This window comes from Ambystoma mexicanum, chromosome 6q (genome assembly GCF_040938575.1).
Source record: "Ambystoma mexicanum isolate Mex_15411 chromosome 6q, UKY_AmexF1_1, whole genome shotgun sequence".
In the NCBI taxonomy this organism is placed as follows: domain Eukaryota; kingdom Metazoa; phylum Chordata; class Amphibia; order Caudata; family Ambystomatidae; genus Ambystoma; species Ambystoma mexicanum.
The window spans coordinates 39973010-39997124 of NC_090937.1; the positions used below are offsets into that span (position 1 = coordinate 39973010).

Sequence of the window (24115 nt, forward strand, 5' to 3'; positions counted from 1 at the left end):
CCCAGGTAGTAGACACGGGAACGTCATTTTAATTGATGTGGAGCATTTAGAGAAGAGGAAGAGATGTAGTTTTGGGATGACGGGTGCAAATGAATGGCACGACGATTATACTAATTAATTGCAATTGGTAGTCTAATTGACACTAAAATGTGTATACATTTGGGACTTGAATTCCTTATGTCTGTTTTTTTTTGTTTTAGGGGGAAGACATCCGCAGTTGCATTAGTTGCAGTCTGACTCAAGGATTGAAGACTTGAGAGACAAACTACATTAGGAGTTTTGGAAGCTAACCAGAGATCAAGATGGCTTGTGTAATAAAAATTTGTATCTTTTTCAAAACTTTTTAGCCCCTGATGAATTTCCTTTGATTAACACACTGAAATTGTAAGGAAAGAAACATGTTGAGCACTTTTGGTTGTATAGATTTTTATCTTTTGCATATGTATTTGAGGTGATGAGAATGAGAATGGTATGACTGGCACGCAAGTGCAAGGGTGCTTTTGAATGAGGTATGTCCAGTGCAAATTTGCACAGCACGAGTCACTTTAGTAGCAAGATACTGTAGGAGATTGCTCGCGAAACTAATCTGTTTTGTACAAGACCACCATGGTCCCTCTGTGAATACCGGCTTGATGAAATGTCGGTTTAAATAGCATTATATGTCTATGTTGAAATTGTGAAGAATACCTATTAAAATATGTATTTATTTACTACTTTGGCTGATTTATGTGTTGTTGATGCCTAAAATAAGACTGGACTTGTGAATGTCTTCCCTATAAAACGAACAGCACTAACCGCAAGCCCTGTATGTTTGTTGTTTAAAGGGTACCCCCTTTTAATGAGGAATCGCTTGTTGGTTCTTATTGCCCTCTATCTCTCAATGTGGTTCTCACTTCTACCTCACCACCAGGTGGCAAATGAGGCTTTTAAACCTTCCACAGATAATAATTGGAGCCAGATACAACAAGGGAGAAAGTGAACAAACTTGCCTGCGGCATCTCAGAGAGGAAAATGTTACCTAGGTAAACATTCTAAAAATGGATCATAGCCAATCACGAGGTGAGAGGGGGAATACTGTAAGTCAGCTGGGTTAATCAGGAACACTATAGAAACCTTGCAGTGTTTTAGTACGGCCTACTGACCTGGAGGCAGGAGGAAGAGAGAAGGGATGAGAAGCCCAGAACTCTGTAGAGAAACCTGAAAGCCTGCTGAGAGTTATATCTCAGACACTGGCAGATATCAGATCAAGAGGAAGAAAAGAAGCTGAAAGCCTATGGAGGGCTGTATGTCGTACCATGCCAGAAGCCAGAGACAGAGAAGGAGATTCCCCAGAGCCTGTTAAAGACTAGCCCACATAGGCTGTGAATAAATCTGCCACAGAAATAACAAATTAACACCTTGGCCTAGGAGGGAAGCCTGTGTCTGGTGGGTGGATATATCAAAGCCTGACAAAACCCCTTAGCAAGGAGGAACACATACTTGCTGGTGGATATGTAGCAAAAGGGTAACATGTCTTTACATGTGTGCATTTACATCTTTTTACAAAAAAAAGGAGACAGACGGCTGTGGATCCGGAACCTTGGGATAGGGGGGAAGACAATTACAGCAGCACGCTTTTGATTCAGAAACAGAGTGACACTCCTCACACACAAGCTAAGGCTGAGTTACTGGAATGTTGAAATGTGGTAGAGCAATAGATCGGTTCAGCATTGCATTGGCAAAGGGAAAAGCCAAGGGGCTCTACTTCCAACTGAGAATAGATCTAGCGCTCTGTTATAGTGAATGTATGCTGCAATGGTGCAGAGGTTTGAGTCTGACATGGTGGTGGCATGTTTGTTGGCCAAGACTTTTATTTATATAAAAGTAAAAGAAAAGGAAAATACTATCTTGCCTTATTTTGATGAGGGGTTGCCCTACCTCAACAAAAATACTAAGGATTCTGTCAGGAAAATGTTGACTGTCCTATGTCCAAACCTATTCCTGCCTCTTACACTCTAGTCTAAGGAACAACTGGGTCTCTTTTTGATCGAAAAGGAGGCTCCTCTCATTCTGCATACAGATTCAAATGTTCAGTTCTTGATGAAAAAAAACATGAGTGGTTCTTTAACTTAAAGGTTCTTGACATTGGATGCTCCTCCACATGTATACAAAAACACAACACGTTTTAACGGGGAGTTGTCTCCCCTCTTCTTTCTTTCGCAATCTCCATTTATTACAAAGAAAATGTTGGAAATGGTGTTGCGGTCTCCGATCTGTCCTGGGAGTAGAGCAGGCCTACTGAACTACTTCCGCATTCAGCGTCCTGTCCTCAGAAGCTCCGCAGTGGTAGGCTCTCTCTCTCTCGCGTCCTCGGCTGTACTCCTTCTCATTGCTTTGGCTTTGCTGGTCAGGTTTCCTCTTTCCCCATCATCAGACAGGTCCCTGCTGCATGGAGTTAATGGAGACACTCGTCCCCCCTCAACAGCGTTACGTTCCCTTCTCCTCGGGTCTCACGCCACAAAACTGGCATGTGGTCCCTCGCTCCTCCATAGCTGGCATGACAAGGTACACAGTTCTTCCTTGCTTTTTAATGCTGGGGCTGCCTCTAGTAGACTGTACCACATATGTTGGTTCTGTTGGTTCTTGCGGTGGGATTTTGCCTAATTGCTTGATCTTCTTCGTGTCAGTGAATGTATGCACTCCACCTGGGTAAGACTCACTCTTCCTTGTCCCAGTATGAATGGTATGAATGAATTCCTCTACTCTACAGATATACATAGAGGTGTGGGGGATCACAGGGGACTGAGTGGGGCAGAGAAGAAAGAGGGGACAGAAATGGGGGGGTGAATACCACATTCTCCCAAGGTGATCAACACTGGTCCCACAGAGGGCTTCCCTCCCCATGAGATCCACCTGCTGAGTGCCACCCCCAGTGGGACTATCGGATAGCGGCCTCACCACCTTTGCCTCATGGGAAGGGGCCTCCCCCATGGGAGCAGTGACAATACCCTGGGATTTATCACAAAGCCAAAACAATCATAGCCCAAGCCTAAAGAAATGCACATGCTGTGGTAGATTTACTGACAAGAAGATCGTCTGACAGGATTGTTGGATTCAGCAATCTTACCCATCACTAAACGACATATGGGTATTGTTACAGAATGTCAGTACCCTGTGTCACTGATAAAGACTATAGAATGCCCCAATTACAGGTGGTAATCTTTATCAGTGCAAGTCCAACTCTTCCCTGTCACCTTCATAACATATGTGAAAGGATGCCTGCATCTTTAACCAGGCATGCTTCGGAATTTAACAGATTTCGTTTTTTCGTGGGGAGACATCTGGTCCCTCCCTCTCAGGCCATTAGAATGCACCCACGAGCCATGCTTTGCCTTTTTATTGCGGGCAGGGCCTGTGGTGTGCTAATATTACAGCATGTCCCCATTTACAATTGAAATGGAATTAACCAAGGTTGCCCCTTTTCAGCCTTGATGCTTGCTATATACTTGAAGAATTTACTAAAGAAACCTCAAGAGATCAATGACCCTATGCAAAAAAAAAAAAACGGAATTTAAAGATGTCAGCAATGGCCCAGATTAAGAATTTTTTCCAAGAGACAGTTTGGCTTACTCCTGGAACAAATAGTGACTTACAAATGTGAAAGCTTGATTTACAAAATAATCTACAAAGAGAGAATATACATAAATTAGAATAGTTGAATAAATGACACATTTGTAATTTACAACCAGGATTGTAAAAGAGGGTGTTCCGATGGGAGTGTCAGGGGGGAGTAAGGAGGGACAATGCAAATGTTGATGGACACTATTGCAACTTACATCAGTATTAACTTTCAATGGCCCTCATTACGACCCTGGCGGAAAGGGGTTTACGCCGGCGTAAACCATGGCGTACCTTACCGCCTGAGTACGAGTTCCCTTAGCGCCATGGTGATTTTAACGCCTGCTTTTAGCAGGCGTTAAAATCCATGGCGCTAAGGGACCTTGTTGTTAATTACGCCACCGTAATTTACGGTGGCGTAATTAACGCCTTCCCCACTCCCATTATGCCCTATGGGGCCAGGAATGGGAATGGGGAAGGGTAAATGGGGATTGGGGACTTACCGCCCCGCCAACCTCGGAATGGGGCGGTAAGTCCGCCAACCCCCATGGCGGAGTTGGCAGCTTAGCGCCATGGACCATGGTGCAAATTGCACCATGGTCCTCCGCCAAGGTCGTAATGAGGGCCAATATGTTTTGGACACTTAGCTGCACATCTAATTTACTCCTGAGTGATCTAGGTTTAAGGGATGCAATCAGACTCAGAAAGAATAACATTCAGAATCAATTTGGCAGAATATGCCTTGGGCGTGGTACTAACCATGGAAAAGCTGTTTGCAGCCAGGAGAAAAAAGGAATTCACTAGTTAAAACGTTTTACTCCACCTTTCTTATAAAAAAGCTTAAAAGATGTCTAAAATATGCAGTTAATATTGTATTCATTGCGGTCAATTCTCACACGTAATCCCACATTATCAAGATGAACTGTAATTTCTGTGTGAGTATTGGCAAGTGCAAGATGTCTATGTTTTGGACACAGCTCTTTGTGCAAGTTGTGGTTACATTTAGGAGTAACGAAAACCTGTAATAATATACACATGTGAGTAGTGACCTTTGTGAATCAGTCCTGATGCCTTTAATAGGTGTGGGTGCACGGAATCTTAAACAGTGATCAGCCAGGGAACCTGGTGAATTTAAAGATTTGATGATCTTTGATGTTTCCTTTTCATTCTGGAGCTGCAATCTGGCAGGCTTGGTCTATTTGGTTGAAGTTTTGTTGGACTTTTCTCTTTTTCTAAGGCTTCGTTAGCAGTACATGCATGCTCCCTTCATGATATTAACATTCTCTTTTCTCCTTTCCCAGAAAATGAAACTGTACTCTTTGGAGATGTGGAACATTACTGCTGAGTAGCCATGGCCCTCATTACGAGTTTGACATTATTCTGGTGGTAAATCTGCTGGAATACCACCAAATGGATTTACTGTTGCCGCCACTTGGTCCAGCGGTTTTACTGCAGCATTACAAGTGGTGGTAGCCAGTGTTAGTCCACACTTTTTGGAGTTCGTTGAACTCCATGGGGATTTTGGTGAAATTACCACCAGCGGTAATTCCTGCGGTGGTAACCACTGATTTTGCCAATTGTTTGGACAGTAAGGTATCTGAAACTCCTCCACCTTACCGCCAAACCTGTAGTATGGTTGTGTGATAATGCAGCGGTAACGGAAACACCGTCCGTTACTGCCATTTTAGCACAGCGGCGTACTCGTAATGAGGCCAATGTCTCTTGTGGCATGCATGTTGCTCTACGTGCTCATGTCGCCCTAGGTAAATGTTCATTTTGTGTTTTCGCTCTGATTTACCCTTTGCTGGATTATATTTGAAAGTGCTCTTGATTTCTGGCATCATTTCTCTCTAGTTGCTGAAGCCAAAAGTTACATGGCAGTTACATTTTGCCTCAGAGAGAAGGTAGTTTGCGAATTTACGTAATTTACGTATGGTTAAGGGCTTTCTTTGGAAAGTCTCCAGTTTGCTTGTGCACTTTTGGCCGACCTGAATTCAATCGCTTTTTTTAAATTATGCGCGGTTCTCCCTTGCCCCTCTCCCTACCCCATGCAACTAACCCCTCTAGCCCATATACACTTAGGCGTGTACATGTACATGTAATTTATTGAATCAACCAAAAGTGCACGACCAAACTGTAGACTTTCAAAAGAAAGTCTATTTAACAACGGATTTTCCTCCTCCTCCTCCATGGTTACAGGACCAATATGGAAAAAAAGCATCCTGAAAAACAGCTGAACTTTTTTTGGACTTACATAAGGCAACTGTATACCGTATGCCATCCTTTTGCCGACAGGAAGTATTTCACTTCGAAAGAATTCTGCCGAAAACTCATCGAAATATATAAGGGGCGAGGGGGTAAGAGAGGTGAGGAGGGGCTTGGGGAAGGTTGAGTAGTGTCGAGAAAGAGGGGAATGGGGGACTTGGAAAACCCCCATAAATAAAAAAATCGATGAATTTTGACGAGGGAATTCCTGTTGGCAAAACGACATTGAACCCTGTATACTTTTAAGGTTGTTGGATTGAGGCTCACACTGTCAAGCCTAACTTCAATAAAAACAAATGTTTTCCTTATACAGCCAAATGGCAATAAACTTGAATCCAATTCCATAAGATTGACATCCCAAAATCCCAAGGGCAAATATTTGCAAAATTGACTATAATAGTTTCTTAATCTGACAGTAAACACTCTGTTTGAAGTCGTTGTGCATTCCTTTTGTATAACATGTTGGATCACAAAATTAGAATCAGTATTTTGTTTGCTATACATACTTCATTCCCCAAGATGCATCAGTTCCCCAATATAATGATACATTCTCATGTGTATCTGTCACTTGGGGAAACACAACCAACTCACTTCTTATGAAAAGCATTTGCCGTGCTATTTCACCATACCTTTGCCAGGGTTGGCGCACAAGGAAAGCCAACGCAAAGCCACTCATGTACCCAATGAGTGGGTAGATGATGCCAATCGTCAGTATGGAAAGATCAGTGTTCCAGGATCCTTTATACAAGGTGGCGCTGGCAATTCCGATCACCACCATTAGCAGCCCACCTGTGACCGACCCAACCTGTGGGAAATAGAAAGTGGACTGGTCAGGGTCTAAGGTGAAAGTACATTACTCTGATGTCACCAGCTCTTGTTCATGGGGGTCTTGGCCAACATAAGGATAGCAGCACTTACTCCCGGCTTCAACGTCTGACGCATAAACACAGTGCAGAAGATTTGCGAATGCAAAGGAAAGTGCACAATACACAACTGTACTTGGACGTTTGTAAATTGCCTCTAGATAGCTTCACATAGATGATTCAAAAAGGTGAATCAAAACGTAAGTAATGTAGGCATTTATTTCCTTATATGAATTGGGCGCATTGTACTCACGTGCAAATTACATACATACATTGTGTGTAGTAAAAGTGCTGCTTTCTTTTTATGAATCTGCCCCAGAAAGAATCCTTGAAGCCATGAAGGTCAAACAAGTCAAACAATTGTTTGACATTCCACATTACATAGCACAGTCGAATCCCATTTGAGGCATATGCCTTGAGGGTAATGCAAGTGCTGTGTCGGATATGAGAGTATCCTCCCATCACTATACACTACTCTTTGTTACTTGGATATGCAAGTAACCGAGGAGTTCCATGACCATATAGAAGAGGAGCAAGGCCAATGAGCAAGTTCCTTTACAAGGTCACACACTCTGCTGTGACTTGCAATATTCTGTTAATATACAAGACAGCCTGCAATACCAGTATAAAAGCCTGTAAAACTTGTTACTATTTTTTTTTTTTTTTTTTTTTTTTTTTTTTTATTGAAGCGTCAGCCTAAAATACCACATTGTGAACAACGTGGCATCAGACTTTTGCTACAATGTAACAACATTCATTAAAAAAAATTCGTCAGAATTCGTCAGAATTCATCCAGCCAAAAACCAGTTCACGGTATTACATAGGATAATCTGAAGGATTCAGTTTCGTGAGGTCAGTCACAGGACATCAAGCTTTAGAGCATCTATGTAGTCTATTACCGCACAGCTTAATTTTATGTTGTGACCGGCTGCTACATAGGACCACCAATCTCGGGTGTTACAATCTGCTGGGATAAATTCACCCAGATGCTGATTCCTCTTTGAGGTGGTCTTTGTGCATTTGGTGATGAGATGCTCTAAGGATTCTATTTCGCTATTACAGAAGCGACATAGATTATCCGTAGCTTCTTTAAAGTGGTGACCCCACGTCATTTCCTTTGTTTTGATTGCGTTTAGTCGTAATCTTAGAAACTGCTCACGGTGATAACGGGATGGACAATGCGTTAGGTATCTACTTGTTACATTTAGTTTGTGTTCTCCGATTCCAGAATCTAAGGTGGACTTCAACTGCAGACGTCGCTCGTTATTCTTTGTCCAGCACCATTGTTCAAATTTTGTTTTTATGGATTGTGGTCTCGTCAGCAGGTCATGCAAGGTCAGATCGGCATTCGTTAAAGTAGATATCATTAATAGTTTCCACTCGTCTAACAGTTTCGAGCTTCCTGGAGTTTTTTCCCCAGCAAAGATTTCAAATGCTGGCGCTACAGGTATCAAATTCATTTTGCGTAGTGCCGTTAATGATTTCCACATTACATGGGTATGTAGGGAATTTAGAGAGAGTTCATGCCTTATGTGGATCATCGAGATGTATGAAGGAAGCTTCAGAACACGCCGCCAGTAGATGCCTTCAAGTTTTTGCCAATACAAGGCGTCGATGTTCCAACCAGACTCCGAACCAAAGGTAATTGCGGGGATCACCTTTTGATTATAAAAGGTCAGGACTGGTGCTAAACTGAATTTTCCAAAGTTTTTGTTCAGCAGCTGGCCTTGAATGCTATATTGAATCATTCTGTTAACCATCTCAACCTTCCAGTGATGTTCATGCACTGAGTTATTGAATGTTATTCCCAAGTATCTAATCGAATTGACTACGTCAAGTCGATTATCGTCAATTTTCCACACAAAGGCTTTTTGTTTGTTGGTACATCGTTGACCAATGATGACAATCTTGGATTTTTCGGTGTTTAGTTCCAGGTCGTTTTTTTTAAGATAATTATGAAGATTTGTTAGCTGGCGTTGCAGGCCTATCTGTGTCTGGTCCAACAAGACCACGTCGTCAGCATAGATTATACATCCTATTTCATTGTTGTTCAGCTTCGGTGGAAAACAGCGAACATCTTTACGATATGATGGGAGGTCAGAAATGAATAATTTAAAAAGTTCAGCTGCTAGAGGGCATCCCTGTTTCACACCAGAGTTTGTTGTAATCGGCTTGGATAGTAAGCCTTGATTATTCAATCTTATTTTGATGGTGGTTTCTGTGTGTAAGGCTCTTATTGGTGCAACCAGTTCAATCGGACATTTCCAGTTTATTAGTTTTTGCCACAGTTTACTGCGGTTTACGCTATCAAAGGCGCCCTTCAGGTCGATGAATGCCAAGTATAATCTCGACTTTGCTTTTAGGCATTCAAGTTTTAGTATGTTTATTAGCAGCAGGTTTACCTCCACACCTACGCCTTTTGTAAAACCTGTTTGCCGGATGTCAATTATTTGCTCTTGTATGGACCATGCAGTTAGCCTTTGGCGTAGGAAAGAGGAGAAGATTTTTCCTATAGTGTCCAACAAGGCAATCGGGCGATAGTTGGTTGTATCAGCCCTGTTGCCCTTTTTATAGATTGGCACTATGATCGCCACGCGCCAGGAGTCAGGTATCATCATTGATTTGGACAGGCGTGCGAATAGTTGTTCAATAAAGATAGCCCATTGTTGTTCATTTTTCTTCAACATCATATTGGATATTAGATCTGGACCTGATGCATGCGAGCTTTTTAGGGCCCGTATTGCAGCTCTGATCTCTTCCGCAGTTTTTTGGAAGTTCCAAGATATTGGCTCTTTAATGGATATTCTTGACTCTTCATGAGATGGTTTGTTGAAGATGCTAGTAAAGTGTTGTTCCCATGTCTCGGCATCAATCGTATTAGATGGTGTTTGGTGATGTCTTGAATTGCCAGTATTCAGAATTATCCAGATTTCTCGTGAGTTCTTCTGGATTAGATGTTTCATCAGATGTTCGGCTTTGTCTTGCTCAATTATTAGTTTCTGAGATTTCAACCAGTTGCGGTATACTTGGCGACGCGCACGTATTGCAACTTTGATTGCAATTGTTGCGCTGGCTGTCTTGCAAGATTTCTTTATGGCGCTAATGTCACGTCGCATGGCCTGTTTTGCTTGAGTCAGGATTGAGGACGAGAGATGTTTGTGAGTTACGCCCATTATACGATTGGCAGCTTTTAATGTGGTAAAATCTAGAAGCAAGGGAGCATAGTTTACAGACAGAGCACTGTCCTGACAAAATTGCTGGCGTAGTTTTTCAATCTTAGGACTGTCGATTCTAAGACGATTTCCGCCGGTGTTCACAGAGATTATAGGTTCATAAAATCTCTGTTCGAGTGACCATTCTACCATGCAGGTCAGTCTGAGAAGCTTATGATCGCTACTTGGCATAGTTTTAATTGACAATGTCAGATCGTTTTCGAATAGATGTTGAGATATCCAGAAGTAATCAATTATTGACTGCGCTTTCTGTGATGACCATGTTGCCTGAGGGGGTTGATCCCCTGTAGCTTGGCCATTTACCATAAAGCAGTTTCGATTCCGTAATGCCTGTCTCCACTTGAACTCTCGACTTTTTTCTTCATCACAAGGTAGTTGTTTAAACGTCTTTGTGGCGAGATCGTGTTTAAACCATGAGCAGTTTAGATCACCTGCACAGATTATGGATAAGTTCTTGTTAGCAGTTAGTGATTTGTCAATGCAAGATGTTATAGCGTTTATAAAGTTTTTGGTGCTGATTTTATTCGGATTCCAGTATCCGTTCAAGACCAGCAAATGTTTCCTTGTGTCTGAGTTTGCATCTGTTGTCTGAAGCAGTGCACATTGCACAAAAGGATTGGGATTAGTAGACTCAACAAGGCGCCACCTAGTGTTTATTTTGATCATCATTAGTAAACCTGAAGAAGGTCGTCCCTTTGGATTTTTAATTGCTGGGTTTAATAATGTCAAAAAGCCATCTCGTGACGGAGGGTCACGTAACCAGGTCTCCTGCAGACAGATGACAAAGACGTTTTCTAAGTCAACATCAAATTTGTTGAATAGGTGGACGAATCCTCGAGTGTTCCAAGAGATGAATTCGCGAGTGCACTTGTTTCCAAGCCATAATGGCTAGCGTCGCTCAACATCTTTATTGTGGTTGGTGAGTTTGGCAGAGTGTTTGGTATTTGACCATGGATTCTCCTTTGTGGTCATGGCTCTTGTTACTATTACAGGCTAGTTGTGTCATCACTACTGACCTGTAAAAAGAAAGTGGCATCACTACTGCTCTGTAAAGCGTGTTTACGCTTCACCTGTGACATCACAATGTCTGCTGCTTGAGCCAGCTCAGACCCGAAACTCAGCGGTCACTGCAGCACTTAATTATAGCCTGGACAATCTTTACGAATCCTTTCTCGTAAAATTACGTTGTGTGACACTTTCCAGGCATTAACTGATTAGTAACTGCTTATGATAGCTAGTATGTTTATTTTGTGCAATGCTGACGTTTAACACGGAGCGACAATCTGCATATTATTGCCTCTTTTTAAGAACGTTTTCCATGCATTTTATTAAAATGCTTACAATATTTTTTGTATATCACATTAATAGCTACATATTCTTTGTTATTTTTTTTATCCAAACACATTCTATATCTATTATATGTTTCAGCAACTGGAAGATCTCTTACAATACATGGGAAGAGGCAATGTATTTAAGAGCATGACAGCGTATATGGCCATCTCTTATAGGAATACAATATCTCCTTCTGTACATGACTGGGTTATTGCAAGTCACCTTGGCCTTCCGTTACCTCATAAAGGTACTCCTTGGTGATTTGCAATATCCTTATAACATGCGTTAGGGGGCACTTTATCCCATGTATTACAGGTGGCAGTGATGTCCGAACTAGACTGTCATAAGACATTTATTTACTGGTTTGCATACAGAGATTGCAAGCTGCCATGTATTACAAAGGAATATTTTACTCACGTCCATTGCTCTGACTATGAATGCACTCCCATTGGCTGTGCATGAAGATAGCCCATGTTGCCCCTCGTAGAGAGTTGGCTTCTTCTGTTTAGCTGATTATTTGTCGATTGGAAACCTTAGTACACTTAATGGAAAAAACGAATCAACAAATGGCAAACTCACCTATCTATATAAATAAAAATGTAAATGTTTGTTTGTTCAAAATGTTAAATCTACGAAAGTTCTTCACCGATTGCTTTGAAATTTTGGCACAACGTTGCATTCGAATAGACGCGTGTTTTTATATACCTACTATACATAGATGTCACACCTGTGACAGGTAAAAACATGCTTTTTCTGAAAACAGCACCATCTGTTGGACGTAAAAGCAACACACGCTATACTAAATATTTTACGATTCCATTTCAATGTTTCCGATTTAGAATGGCTCAAATATGTGCCGAAGAATCAGCAGAGCGATGTGCAACCAGACTGCAGGATGCACAGTTGCGAGCACGGCGATCGCATTCTGCAGCTTCAGATCTGCTTCATTCTCAACAGAATGAACGCGACAGGCTAAGAGTGGCTGAAAGACGTCAACGAGAAACAGCAGATCAGCGTCACACACGACTCCGTGCTCAGCAATCACACGATTACAATCGCCTTGCATTCTGGTACAACCCAGCTGATGATTATAGTTTGAGCCAGCATGTTCTCATTGGCACCATGAGTGAAGTGTGTCCTTATTGCAAGGCTTTGAAATGTAATCGAGAAACGAAAGGGATGTGTTGCGCCGCTGGGAAAATTAAACTTCTTCAACTTGGAGAACTGCCAGAGCCACTGTGAAATTATACATATTAGAAACGTGCGCTTTCTCTTTTCTTTCTTTTCCATTTAACCAGACTGACTCACAGCAAAGCGTGGCCGGGGACAGCTAGTTTAAAATATATTATATACAGTTTATAGAGCAAAACTCCTGCTTAGGCTGAGCGAGATGGGTTGTCCTGCTGATATGGTTAATATTTGGTAATCTTTGCATTTTAACGGTAGAGAGTGTGTGCGTTCTTGTCCTGTTGGCCATTGCTCCTCATGCTTACCGGGACGTACAGTGGTCCGGCAAGGGTGCATACTCACACCACTGATTTTGTCACTATACATTAACAAACTATGATCATGATGTGGGAAGTAACACCGACATACCACTTACAGGTTGCATACCAGTAACTTCACTTACCAATGCGGCCATGGCCCTTATAGACAGAACTCTGCTTAAGTTGATTGTATGCATAGTTTGGATTTGTCCATTAATGCTGCTTATTCTGCCGGTATGGCCTATCAAATGGGCTGTATGCATGTTAAACCAATTGCCTTTCGTGCAGGTAACAACATTATTAAACTATGCCCAAGTTAGATTAGTTGGATATGGCACTTATATCCAGACTAAATGGATCAACAAACTTGAACAGCCAAAAAAACAAAATGGTCCAAGACTTTGGCGGTCTGACACTTTTTGCACATTCTTTTAAATGTCAGCCTATTGACATGATGATTGGAGTCTATCAAACAAAAGTAAAATCAATTGTAAAATGGGGTTTAAATATTACAAGTAGAGGTGAATAGGTTTTTAAAGCAATACTTGCTGTCCCCAATTCTGCACCCGCTTTCCCAGTTCACATGATGGAGCCTACTAAACTCTGGTTTAGAGTCTGTATGAACGAAAGAGCTACTCTTACTTATATGATTCTAAATCATGTTTTGGCTACTAATAGTACTGCAGCTTATTTAACTTGGACTAAATACAGATTTGAACGAGTTTTGATTAACAGCGCCAGATTCAATCTTTTGCCTCTGAGAACCGTGACATGCAAGTGGTCTACATCCATAGCCATCATCCCAATTGACCAAGATTGCGCTTTTTGTAATGTGGTTCAAGAAGATATTATGCATTTTTTATTTTTTGCCCCATTCGTACCATTATTAGAAAAAACACTTTAAGACCATTACTACAACAAAGGGCCTAAGACAACGTAGATCAGCCTTGACTTGTGTACTAATGGTTAAAACACCCCTGGTGGCATTATTTGCTTACCTGCAATGTGCTCAAAGATAGAGAAATAACTTGTTGAATATTAATGCATTGAATTAAGTCTTTCTTTTTATCAGTATGTGTTCTTGTTTTCGTTTTTGCATAATTGTATAATTCCTGTGAATATGATGGCTATTTTATCCGAATATAGATCTTGGGGCCTCAACACGGGTTGGGCGGAGCGGTAAAAATGTGGCGGTAGCGCTATTACAGCCACATTACCACTCCGCCCAATCCTGAGTTTGGCGGACCTCGCAGCATTCACCTCCAGCTTGGAGCTGGAGGGGAATGTGCCAACATTCTGCGCATTTTTGGTGCAATTATTGCGGCGCAAATTGCGCCGTGGTCATTTTGATGAAAATGCCCCGTAGAGTCCTACAGACTCAAAATAAATGGAGATGTACTGCAGTACTGGAACTTGGGATCCAGCACTAATTGCGCCGTAGAAGTTGCGGTAAGTCTAATTGCATTGGGAAGTATCCTGGCAGATTTTATACTGGCTAAATTCTGACGAGGCCCTAGCTGGACTGGCAAAAATATATTCAGCCAGACAATAAAAAAAAATAGAGTTTAGTCTTTCAAAGAACAGTGTAAACGCTGTACAAAAGCTCTCAATATGAACAGACGATGATGAGGTATCCAAATGATATAAGACATTTTAAGTACAAATTAACCAAAAGCCTTGGGGAATGAATACAAAATGGTCAGCTGAGTTGAGGCAGTAAATCGATTTTGACGTTTGGGTTGAATGAGGTGTTCTCTCAAAGTTACACGCTCCTACTTACACGGTAGGCTATTATATTTTATTGACTGTATCTTACTGCATGATAAAGAGGATAAAGCTATTTCGCATTCAATAAAATGCCCCAAATGTGGAGAATCAGAGTTTTCACATTTCTAGTATGTATGTCTTGCATTTGACAGGTAGAGCAGCTTTACAAGCAGTTCCTTAAATATTTATATTTAATGAAGAATTAAATGACTGGATGGGAGGTAAATAATAGTAAAATTTGAGCAGTGATGGTAAGAGCAAATTATTGCTGATAGTGTCATTTTGACTGAAAATGTAAACACAACACAAACCTAATATTATGGGAACAGGAAGGTTAAATGGAAGTGGAGAAGGGCATAGAAACAAGTAAGGCAAATAAGTGAAGTCTAACTAATGATCAGGTTGCAAGAGGGTGAGTGGCCATAATCATGTGACATCACCTGCTGCTCATCCTGCCCACAATAAGTGCAGGTAAGCACATTTAGTCAAGAATAAATATGTAATATACCCTGATGTGAGAGGGCATTACCAGAGAGGTAATTACCTCGCCGTTATTGCCCCACACAGTGGGTTATTTTGCTATTAACACTCCAGCATGATTTCCGAGGTGGTAATAGTGTTTTTCTTTAAGTGGAGAGTTGCCATTTCTCAACTAAACTACATGTAGTACCTTCTCCCTTTCTATACCTTCCATTGTCATGCTGGGGAAGTACCAGAACAGCGAGTGCTCCTGGCACCGGCGAGGGAATAGGCAGCCGCAGGTTAGTGGGGCAGGGGTTGGGGGGCGTGGACTGAAGCGGGGGAAATTGCGGGGGCATGGGAGAGGGCTCGGAACAACTTACCTGCTTACCCGATAGGGAACATGGCGGCCTCCCACTTCTGACGAGGCTCAGAACACAGGCAACACTATGAGGTATAGCCTGCCTTTTGAGCTTCCTGATTGGCAGCGAGGCCATATAGCCTCCCTTGCCAGACCCTAATAAGTGATAATAAGAGCATCCGTAGGACCAGCTTTGAGGCCTGGAGGAGGCTTGCTTCTTTTATATCTCACATTCTGGCGCTGTGTGTGGGAATTATTATGAATTCCCCTTCATCGATGAGTTGCTACTGACCACGAACAATCACTGCATTTCATTCATTATCACAGTGGACCTGTCAGTGACCTGTCATACCATTGATCATGGAGGGCTGTTGGACTTTCTTCCAGGCCTGACAAGAGCAGCATGCTTGAATGTATCACCGCTTTCCATAGGACGAGACGGAACCAGTAAGAGCAGCGTGCTGGGTCTCGCTGATGTGCTCTGACCCTTATGAAGTACCACGGATACCAGTTCTCGGCCCTCTCTTGTTTAATGTGGTTCTGAGGCCATATCAGTTGGAAGCATGATATGCAGTACCATCAGTTTGCTGGAGAGGCCTCTGATCTCTTAGCACTGTCCGTTTGAATGAAGTTTCTACCTGGATGGAGATACACAGATTGAAATTGAATGGAAATAAGGTAGGAATACCGACTTGGCGATCTTTTTTTTAAAAAAAAAAAATTATTGGCACTTTCCAACACTACCGGCACCAATGTGGCAACTTCAACATACAACCCTCATACGTGGGTTCATGTACGTTACAGTAAATCGAAGTGCATTGATCTAGGTACAATCTGTTTAAGCATCACGTGTAGATCTTCTAACTGAGCAGTCTTAATTACATTCAGTACAATGTCTCAATTACATGTCATTACTGAGATTCCTATTTGTCCATGGGAGTGTCATACAGCATCAGCTCTCGCTAAAACCATATTTCCAGGGTTGCTGGGGGATTGTGATGGGTTCCCCTCCGACTCACGTGCCTGTGTCATTAGGTAGTGTACGTTTGGACCCATGTATCTCTGGATTTAGCCTGCTGTTATGATAGTTTACTGTATGCCGTTTCCATATTATTGCAATACAGGATGTCAGCTTGCCATTAATTTAACTTTGGATACTGTGATCCCCCCACTCCATTGCTACCCATCTCTTGGCAAGTAGTCGAAGCAGCCCCACCAGTTTCCCTATACCCCTTGAAATTGGTTTCAACCGGTTCAGGTTCACCTTCTCCCCGTTATCTCACTAAGTGTCTCAAATACCTGTCCCCAGAAATGAGTGATCTGCGGGCATTCCCACGCTAGATGCAGGAAGTTAGCCGGTGCAGTGTGGCATCTTGCGCATCTGTCCGGGTGTCGGGGGAAAAACCGGTGCAACAATGCTGGTGTGTAGTAGAACTGGTGCACGTATTTTAAATGGATCAGCTTATATATAGCGTTGAGGGCCACTTTCCTCGTACCCTCACTGCAATACCTCCAGGTGTCATCTGTTATTACACAACCCAGTGAGAGCTCGATCTCATAGATGCTTGAGGTTGTGCAGGAGTGACAACATTTTGCCATTATTCAATGGTGTGGGGGCTCTTTCTTTGGCAAATGCGTGCAATTTCCGCATCCTCTTTCACCATAGCCTTACCATGCATGCACAGGTTGCCTGGGCGATTAAAGCCAGGCATGGCATTTTGATCTCAAGGCAGCAAAATGTAGGCCTCTCTTTATATGGTCGACTGACCTAGAATAACTGATTCATGCTTCTCTATAGACGCTTGCGGACCTTGCAAATGCTCTATCCAGGACGATCTCGCATGCCCACCACTCAAGCTTTTGATAGTGCAGAATGATGCAGCTCACGTGTCGTCGCGATGTGTCGCCCACTTTCTGTGTAACCTGCCAGTTATTTTCTGCATGACCATTGTCACCTTTAGATCTTTGCATGGAAATGGGCCAGTTGATCGGCTGCAGTGGGTCAAAGGCAAATTTAGATGACCTAAGTTCCACATCGGAGTGCACCATATTATACTCGGGGTGATATGCCTGATGCTGGGGGCAGTGCCTGACTGTGTGTGTCTTGCAAGGCAAGAATGCTCTGAACCCCAATCTTAGCTGCACCCCAACAAGATCTTCTATTTGGCTTTTGTCCCTTGATGTTCATCTTGTTTGTATTGTAGCATATCGACTCACGTACATGCTCCTCTGCCCTCTTCCGTGGAGATGTCGCAACACTCAGAAATAAGGACGTTTCTGAGATTAAAAGCACGCTCCTGGGCAAGTCAGAGAAAAATCAAGCTTGTGTGCAAAAGCCCCGTACTCTTCTGACAAACATTTTCAAAGTTTCAGCCCTTTGAAAACGTAGTAATAAGCTTATAAACGTACACCTTTGCCGCCTGTACTTTACTGTCCCAGAAAATGAAAAATACTTTCACCCCATATGGTAACTATGTTGCTTTCACTTAAAAGATAGAGGCGCATTTCACCGACTGCATCATGGAACAATCTGCAGGCATTTCCTTCATGCAAAACAATGTCCTAATGCTAGTCTGTGGTAAAACCAGTGGACCTCATTATGAGTTTGCCGCTCCGGGAACTACGGTAATGGTAAGCATGCCGGTACCGTAGTTCCCGGACCGGCAAAGTATGAGTTCTGCTCGTGGGTGCCATTGTGGCCGCCAGGACTTTCCTGGCGGCCGTAGCGGCACCCGGGAGCAGTGCATGTCGGGTGCACCGGCACCATTTATAACCCTATCAGGCTCAAATGAGAATGGGGAGCATTCCGTTCCGGAGCCTGCAAAAGGGCAATAAGGTGGGTCCGGCAGGGCCGTAATGACCCGGTAATTGTCCATTCTCGGGTGCCGGAAATTTTAGGAAGTTTGGCGCCAGCCTGCCGGTTGTACCGGCAAGGCTACCGCCAAACATCTAATGAGGCAATACCGACAGAGAATAATATGACTCAATGTATTGATTTTAATGTTATTTCGGACACAGTGAACAAAAAACATCTATAGATTAAAATGACAATTTTCTTTTTGTGTTATATAAGGTAAAATCCTGATTATTACAATTTTCATGTGAACAAATAAAAACAAATAATTACAATCCTAAATTCCTCAAAACTTCAGCAAAAAAAAGGGCTCTGTGCGAAGTCACCAAATAGGCAAACAAGGAGCCTATCATCTACAATGAATGATCATTGATCTTTAGTTTTGTGTGAGACTGAAGGCTGCGCAATACTAAGGGCCTCATTACAAGTTCGGCGCTGCAGCAAAAAAGTGCTGGTAACTCGGTTGCTGTCACTTTTCATGGCGGTGATGGAATTACCGCCATTGTTACCTTACCACCTAATTATGAATTGGGCCTAGAAGTGGAGTATTTACCTCCAGCCAAAAGCTACACATGAATCCCCCACTTTATCACCAAAAATCAGCAGATCACCAGGGAAATCCACCAAAATTCCCATGGAGTCCTATGGACTTCAGAAATGGGGAATTACACCACCCTACCACCATTCGTAATCTCGTGGTAAAACCACTGGACCAAGTGGCGGTAGCGGAAAATGATTTTGGAGGTAATATGGCAGATTTACTGCCAATAAATGCCAAACCTGAGATGAGTGGTGTGGTCCTAAGTATTGTTCCTTCAAACACAACTCTCCCTCTCAGTTTCCATAAATCATCAAGTAATATAACAATTCCTCAAACCACCACAGTTTCTTCTCTTTGAGATTTAAATCTTTCGAGAGGTTAGTCCCCAAGATGATCTTGTAATCCCTATTTGTGATAGTGTGTGGAAAGTATAAAGTACTTTAAAAGCCACAAACACCCTTTATTTGTAAGGGTCTGTGATAAAAAGAGCCGTACCATGGACAGGCTAAAGTAAAATCTACTGTTGACTCCAATATAATTTAGCAATTGCACACTATTGGAGTCGGTAACCATTTAAACCATTCTCCTTTCACTGCTTTAGGTCAGGGGTCTGTAACATGCGGGTCTTCAGATGTTTTCAAATGCAAATCCCGTGATCCCTCACCATTGACTATGCTGGCTAGAGTTAAAGGGCTTTGAATTCCAAAACATTTTGAGTGCCAAAGGTCGAACGCTCCAGCTTTAGGTGATAATCTCCCCCAACATATCCCCACTCTCTCTTTCTTGGTACTAACAATGACTCGTTAGGGTTCTCGATTATCCGTCGATATTTCCGAAAAAGTATTTGATAACCTAAGCTTTAATTAACATTCAAGGCGCTTTTGTGAACCAATGGTTGCAGGTCAAATATTTCAACGTGATCGTCTTCCTCCACCTTTTAAAACTCATATGTGTATTTGTAATTAGTTGATCTTCATTTCATTTTCATTACACTCCTAGTCTTATTCCTTTGTAAGACTCTTGGTTCCCTGGCCTTTTATTTATCCTGTCCTGATCCCGGGTTGTTCTTCTGACCTGCACACTCTTCATTTTATTCGCTTGTACCCTGGAGTATGCCTGGCCTCTGTGACATTCATTCACTCCTGGTCCAATTCATGATCCACTGCGACTCTTTGTTGGAGCCAGGTAAGTCTTCATTTGGGACGCAACTGCATGGATGCTCAGCCCTAAGGATGCACGAGTCACTCAAATATATGTCTGCTCCAAACCTAGGTAAACGGGAAGGCAGTGCCCAGCCGCTGCGCTGGTCAGCTGTAACCAATGGCGCCAGGATGTAGCAGAATTCTTCCCAGTCAATTCTTTGCTTTAGATTGGGTAAGGTGAGTCCAAGAAACTGAAAATGGATACCATCCATTACCCTTGAGCAACCAGACATGTTTTCAGTCATTTTTCGACTTTTAAACCAGATAATTGGGGGATGAGATACTATGGACCTCATTATAGAATGAGGAGTATGAATACCGCAGACGGTAAATGTCGTCTATTGCCAGGAACAGTGAAATTCCCATTACAGAAAGTGAACATTTGCCCTGGCGTCCCACTCCACTGGGTTACCGTGGTAAATACTGGCAGGTCCAATTATCGGCAGCATTAAAAATAGAGCCAGCAAAATGATATTATTTATCCCCATTATAGAAGGAAATGACTGTATTTATCACCCAAAACAAGAGCAAAACATTTAGCTGGTCTTAAAAATGTTAGCACCCATAAATAGCTGCCGTCGAATGACAAATGTGCCTTGTGTGAGCAGTACACACACACACACGCACGCACGCACGCCCGCACTCCCGCCCGCGCGCCCGCCCGCGCGATAATGATGATGGAGGAATGGTTTGTGCCTTAGGAGTCACATGGCAGATATTGTAATATATCACTAGCTGTATTTCGACCAATGGCGACAATGACCTCTGGTGATATTTACCCCGACAGTGTGTGTAGCTGCTGAAAAAGTGCCCCAATATATTTAAAGGGTATAGCAGATTGTATTTAAACCAGCCATATTTACGCCTGATGGTAAAGTCAAACCGCTGACAGTAATGTGTAATTGCAATACAGCTGGCGGTATTGGCCAGTAGAGCTGTAACCTTGGCAGCATAGACATTTACCACTGTTGGCATTATTTATGTCATATGGCTTTATGATACAACGCAGCTAAGCACAATATTATCCGAACTCTGGCTGGCTATGAAGACTTGGGGCCTCATTACAAGTTCGGAGGTGTGGTAAAATAAATGGCAATAGTAATTCCATTATGACCGCATTATCGCACCACCATACTACCAGGAGGTAAATCTGCTGCTTTACCGACAAAAATTGGCAAAATCTGCGGAATTACTGCTGACGTTAATTCTGCCGAAATCCCCATGGAGTCCTACGGACTCCAATAAATGGGGACTGTGATGAATCGTCAGATGTCGTCCCTAATCCCCTAGGGGGAGCCCCGTCCGATGTGGCCAGGGAGGTGAGGCCGCTCCCTGATAGTCCCCCTGGGATGGTACTCAACGGGAGGATCACATGGGTGGGGAAACACACACATGAGAAACAGTGCCTGGAATGTTAGTGAGCCAGGCCTGGGTACAACATATGATTACCTGAGAGAGGGGTCTGGGACATAGACGAAGCCAGGGAAGCCTTGTAACAGCAGTACACAGAGGCCAGGGACACAACCATAGAGGATAGGGCCCACAACAAGAAAGGGAGATCCCGAAAGAAACCAGAGGGGTCTGCGACCCACACAAAAGAAAGAGAAGTCACACAATAAGTCAGGGAGATCCTGACAGAACCCAGAGGGGTCTGGGAGCCAACACAAGAAAGAGAGAGACGTGCGAGAAGCGAAGATAAGGGGTCAAACCCATTGCTAAAAGAAGGGAGATTTTCTGGAGCACTAAGATCTACAGTCAAGTCTGGCAGGATAGTGAACCAGGCTTGATGTTACATTTGTGAACCAGAGAAAGAACAGGGGAAGAGACTCCCCCTGATAATGGGGAATGGCGTTTTGCAAATTAAGACAGACTGTGAAAGAAAGGAGGAGGGAAAGCAATTCCCCATTAATCCTGTTGTGTTTTTGAATACGTTTGGAGGAGCGTCTAACATCAAGAACGTTTAAGCTAAAACACAACACGTTTTGTTTTCTAATCAAGAACTGAACATTTGAGCTGGCGTCCAGAACGAGAAAAGCCTGCATCTGGACCAAGAAGATACAAAGTTGTTCCTTAGTTAGTCTAGAGTGTAAGGGACGGAAATAGGTTTGGACACAGGACGATGGACATTTTACTTTATTTTACTTTTTTTATTTTGCTTTGTTGAACAGCCTGTCAGATTCCTTAGTCTTTGTGTTGAGGTAGGGCAATCCCACTAAGAAATAGGGCAAGATAGGTTTTCATTTTCTTTACTTTTATATATAAATAAAAGTCTTTGCCAAGAAGCATGCCACCACTGTGTCAGACTCGTAATTCTGCACCCTTACAGGACTAACACTGATTACCACGAATTGTAATCTGTTGGTAATTCTGCCAGATTAAGTGGCAGCAACAGTAAATCCACTTGGTGGTATTTCTGCAGATTTACCACCGGAATACCGCCAAACTTGTAATGAGGCCCCTGTTTCTTTACTGTGCTTATGAATTGATTCTATATAAAAATCGATATATTCATTTCATGTTCAATGAGTTTAATGTTCTCTTCATCAGGGATATGGTACCCTCAAAATATACGCTCATGCTACACTGACATTTTGATTGACAAGATGGTGGAACAGCCTATATCTTTAAACAGTGGGCCTCATTACGAGGTTGCCGGTAACCCGCCGGTGTAACCTTGCATTACCGTTTTCGCCGCCTGACATCCTGGTGTTACCGGGATATCACAGGCAGCGGTACACTAAGTACCCATTCCCATGGAGTCCCGCAGGACTCCATGGGATTGGGAACACTGAAGTACCAGCACCATTGTTAACAGGGCCAGTGCTTCAGTGAAAAACCTGCCGGTAGGGGCCTGAACTACTGGCACGTCAGGCCTGCTGGTTGTTGAGTACCCCTACCGGCAGACTCTGAGTGCCCGGTTTGGAAATAAAGGTGTCAGTGTTGTTACCGGCACCTTTATTTCCAGACCAGGTCACTTGTATTGATTCCCTTGTCTATCTCTAAACTTACCGAACCCAAGCTACCTAAAGTGAAGTTCCTATTGGTTAAGCTTTCTTCTAGCCAACAGTTTAATATTAATGTCCTCACAATATATAGATATCTAGACTTTTTTTTAACTTTAATGGGTCACTTGATGTGTTTTTAACAATACCATATTGTTATTTTTGCATCTGGCTGTGTTGGATGATCTGAATTATTGGTGCAAAGCCAGTAATGCCCCAAATACCAATCAACTATTTAAGACGCCGGACAAATTCACTCTCAAAACCCTATGCCCATGCACATGTACCTTCTGATCAGCAGTTAGTCTTATAACACCTGTGATATTGCCATTGTCAGACCACTATGGGACTCCTCTCTTTGTTCATGGCCACTGGACAAGGGCCTATGTCTTTATCACCTACAGGGTCCAAATGGACCCAGTCCTGGCACCTCTAGCACCAGGCTCATGAAAAAGTGTACATCCAGGCTGGGCGTGGCCATAGAGGAAAATTGGGGAGCACGTGCAAGATCCTCTGGGAGTGGCAAGGTGGAGCCACAAGGCAGGGCCAAAGGGAGGGGCTAGGGCCAGCCTGTTTAAGGCCAACCTGCCCGCATAATGGCACTTCGCCTTAGTCTGCCTTCAGCAGCATAATGCTTACCGCCATCCTTACCTGTTTTCCAGCTCAGCACCTTGACGCGCCTCCTTCTGACTACAGCTACACTGTCGCTGAACGCGCATCCTCCTGCATCCAGCTACACCATCGCTGAAAGCGCGTCTTACCTGACTCCAGCTACACCATCGCTGAAAGCACATCTTACCTGTCTCCTGCACTCCATCGCCTGCAGCGCATCTAAACTGATTCCATAGCCATCAGAGTTGGAGCGCTTCCTCACCTGTTCCGGATGTCCAGCTACGCTGGAGCTTATCTTCCATTCTTCATCTTCACGGAACCTCCATCCTGCAACCGCGGACTGGCCTTCGAACAGTCCTTCTCCGCTCGACGCCGCCAGGCCTTCCCTGCAAGAGAAAAGAACGCACAAGGTTAGAAGTTGCATAAATAACTAACGCTTTGCCGCGCCACACCTGAGTCTAGCGTTCAACCCTGAAAGCCAACTTACCAGCTACTTTTAAGGCTTCATTATCCTCTCGTGCGTCATTGGACTCGCTCTAA

General features: G+C 43.1%; 1 protein-coding gene across 1 annotated transcript in view; it reads right to left on the reverse strand.

The window, feature by feature from the left end:
- SLC10A6 (solute carrier family 10 member 6) overlaps positions 1-24115 on the reverse strand; it is a 151440-nt gene that overhangs the window by 58799 nt on the left and 68526 nt on the right. Inside the window, 1 exon segment of the mRNA XM_069630441.1 lies at positions 6492-6667. Within this exon segment, the coding sequence (XP_069486542.1) occupies positions 6492-6667 (176 nt within the window).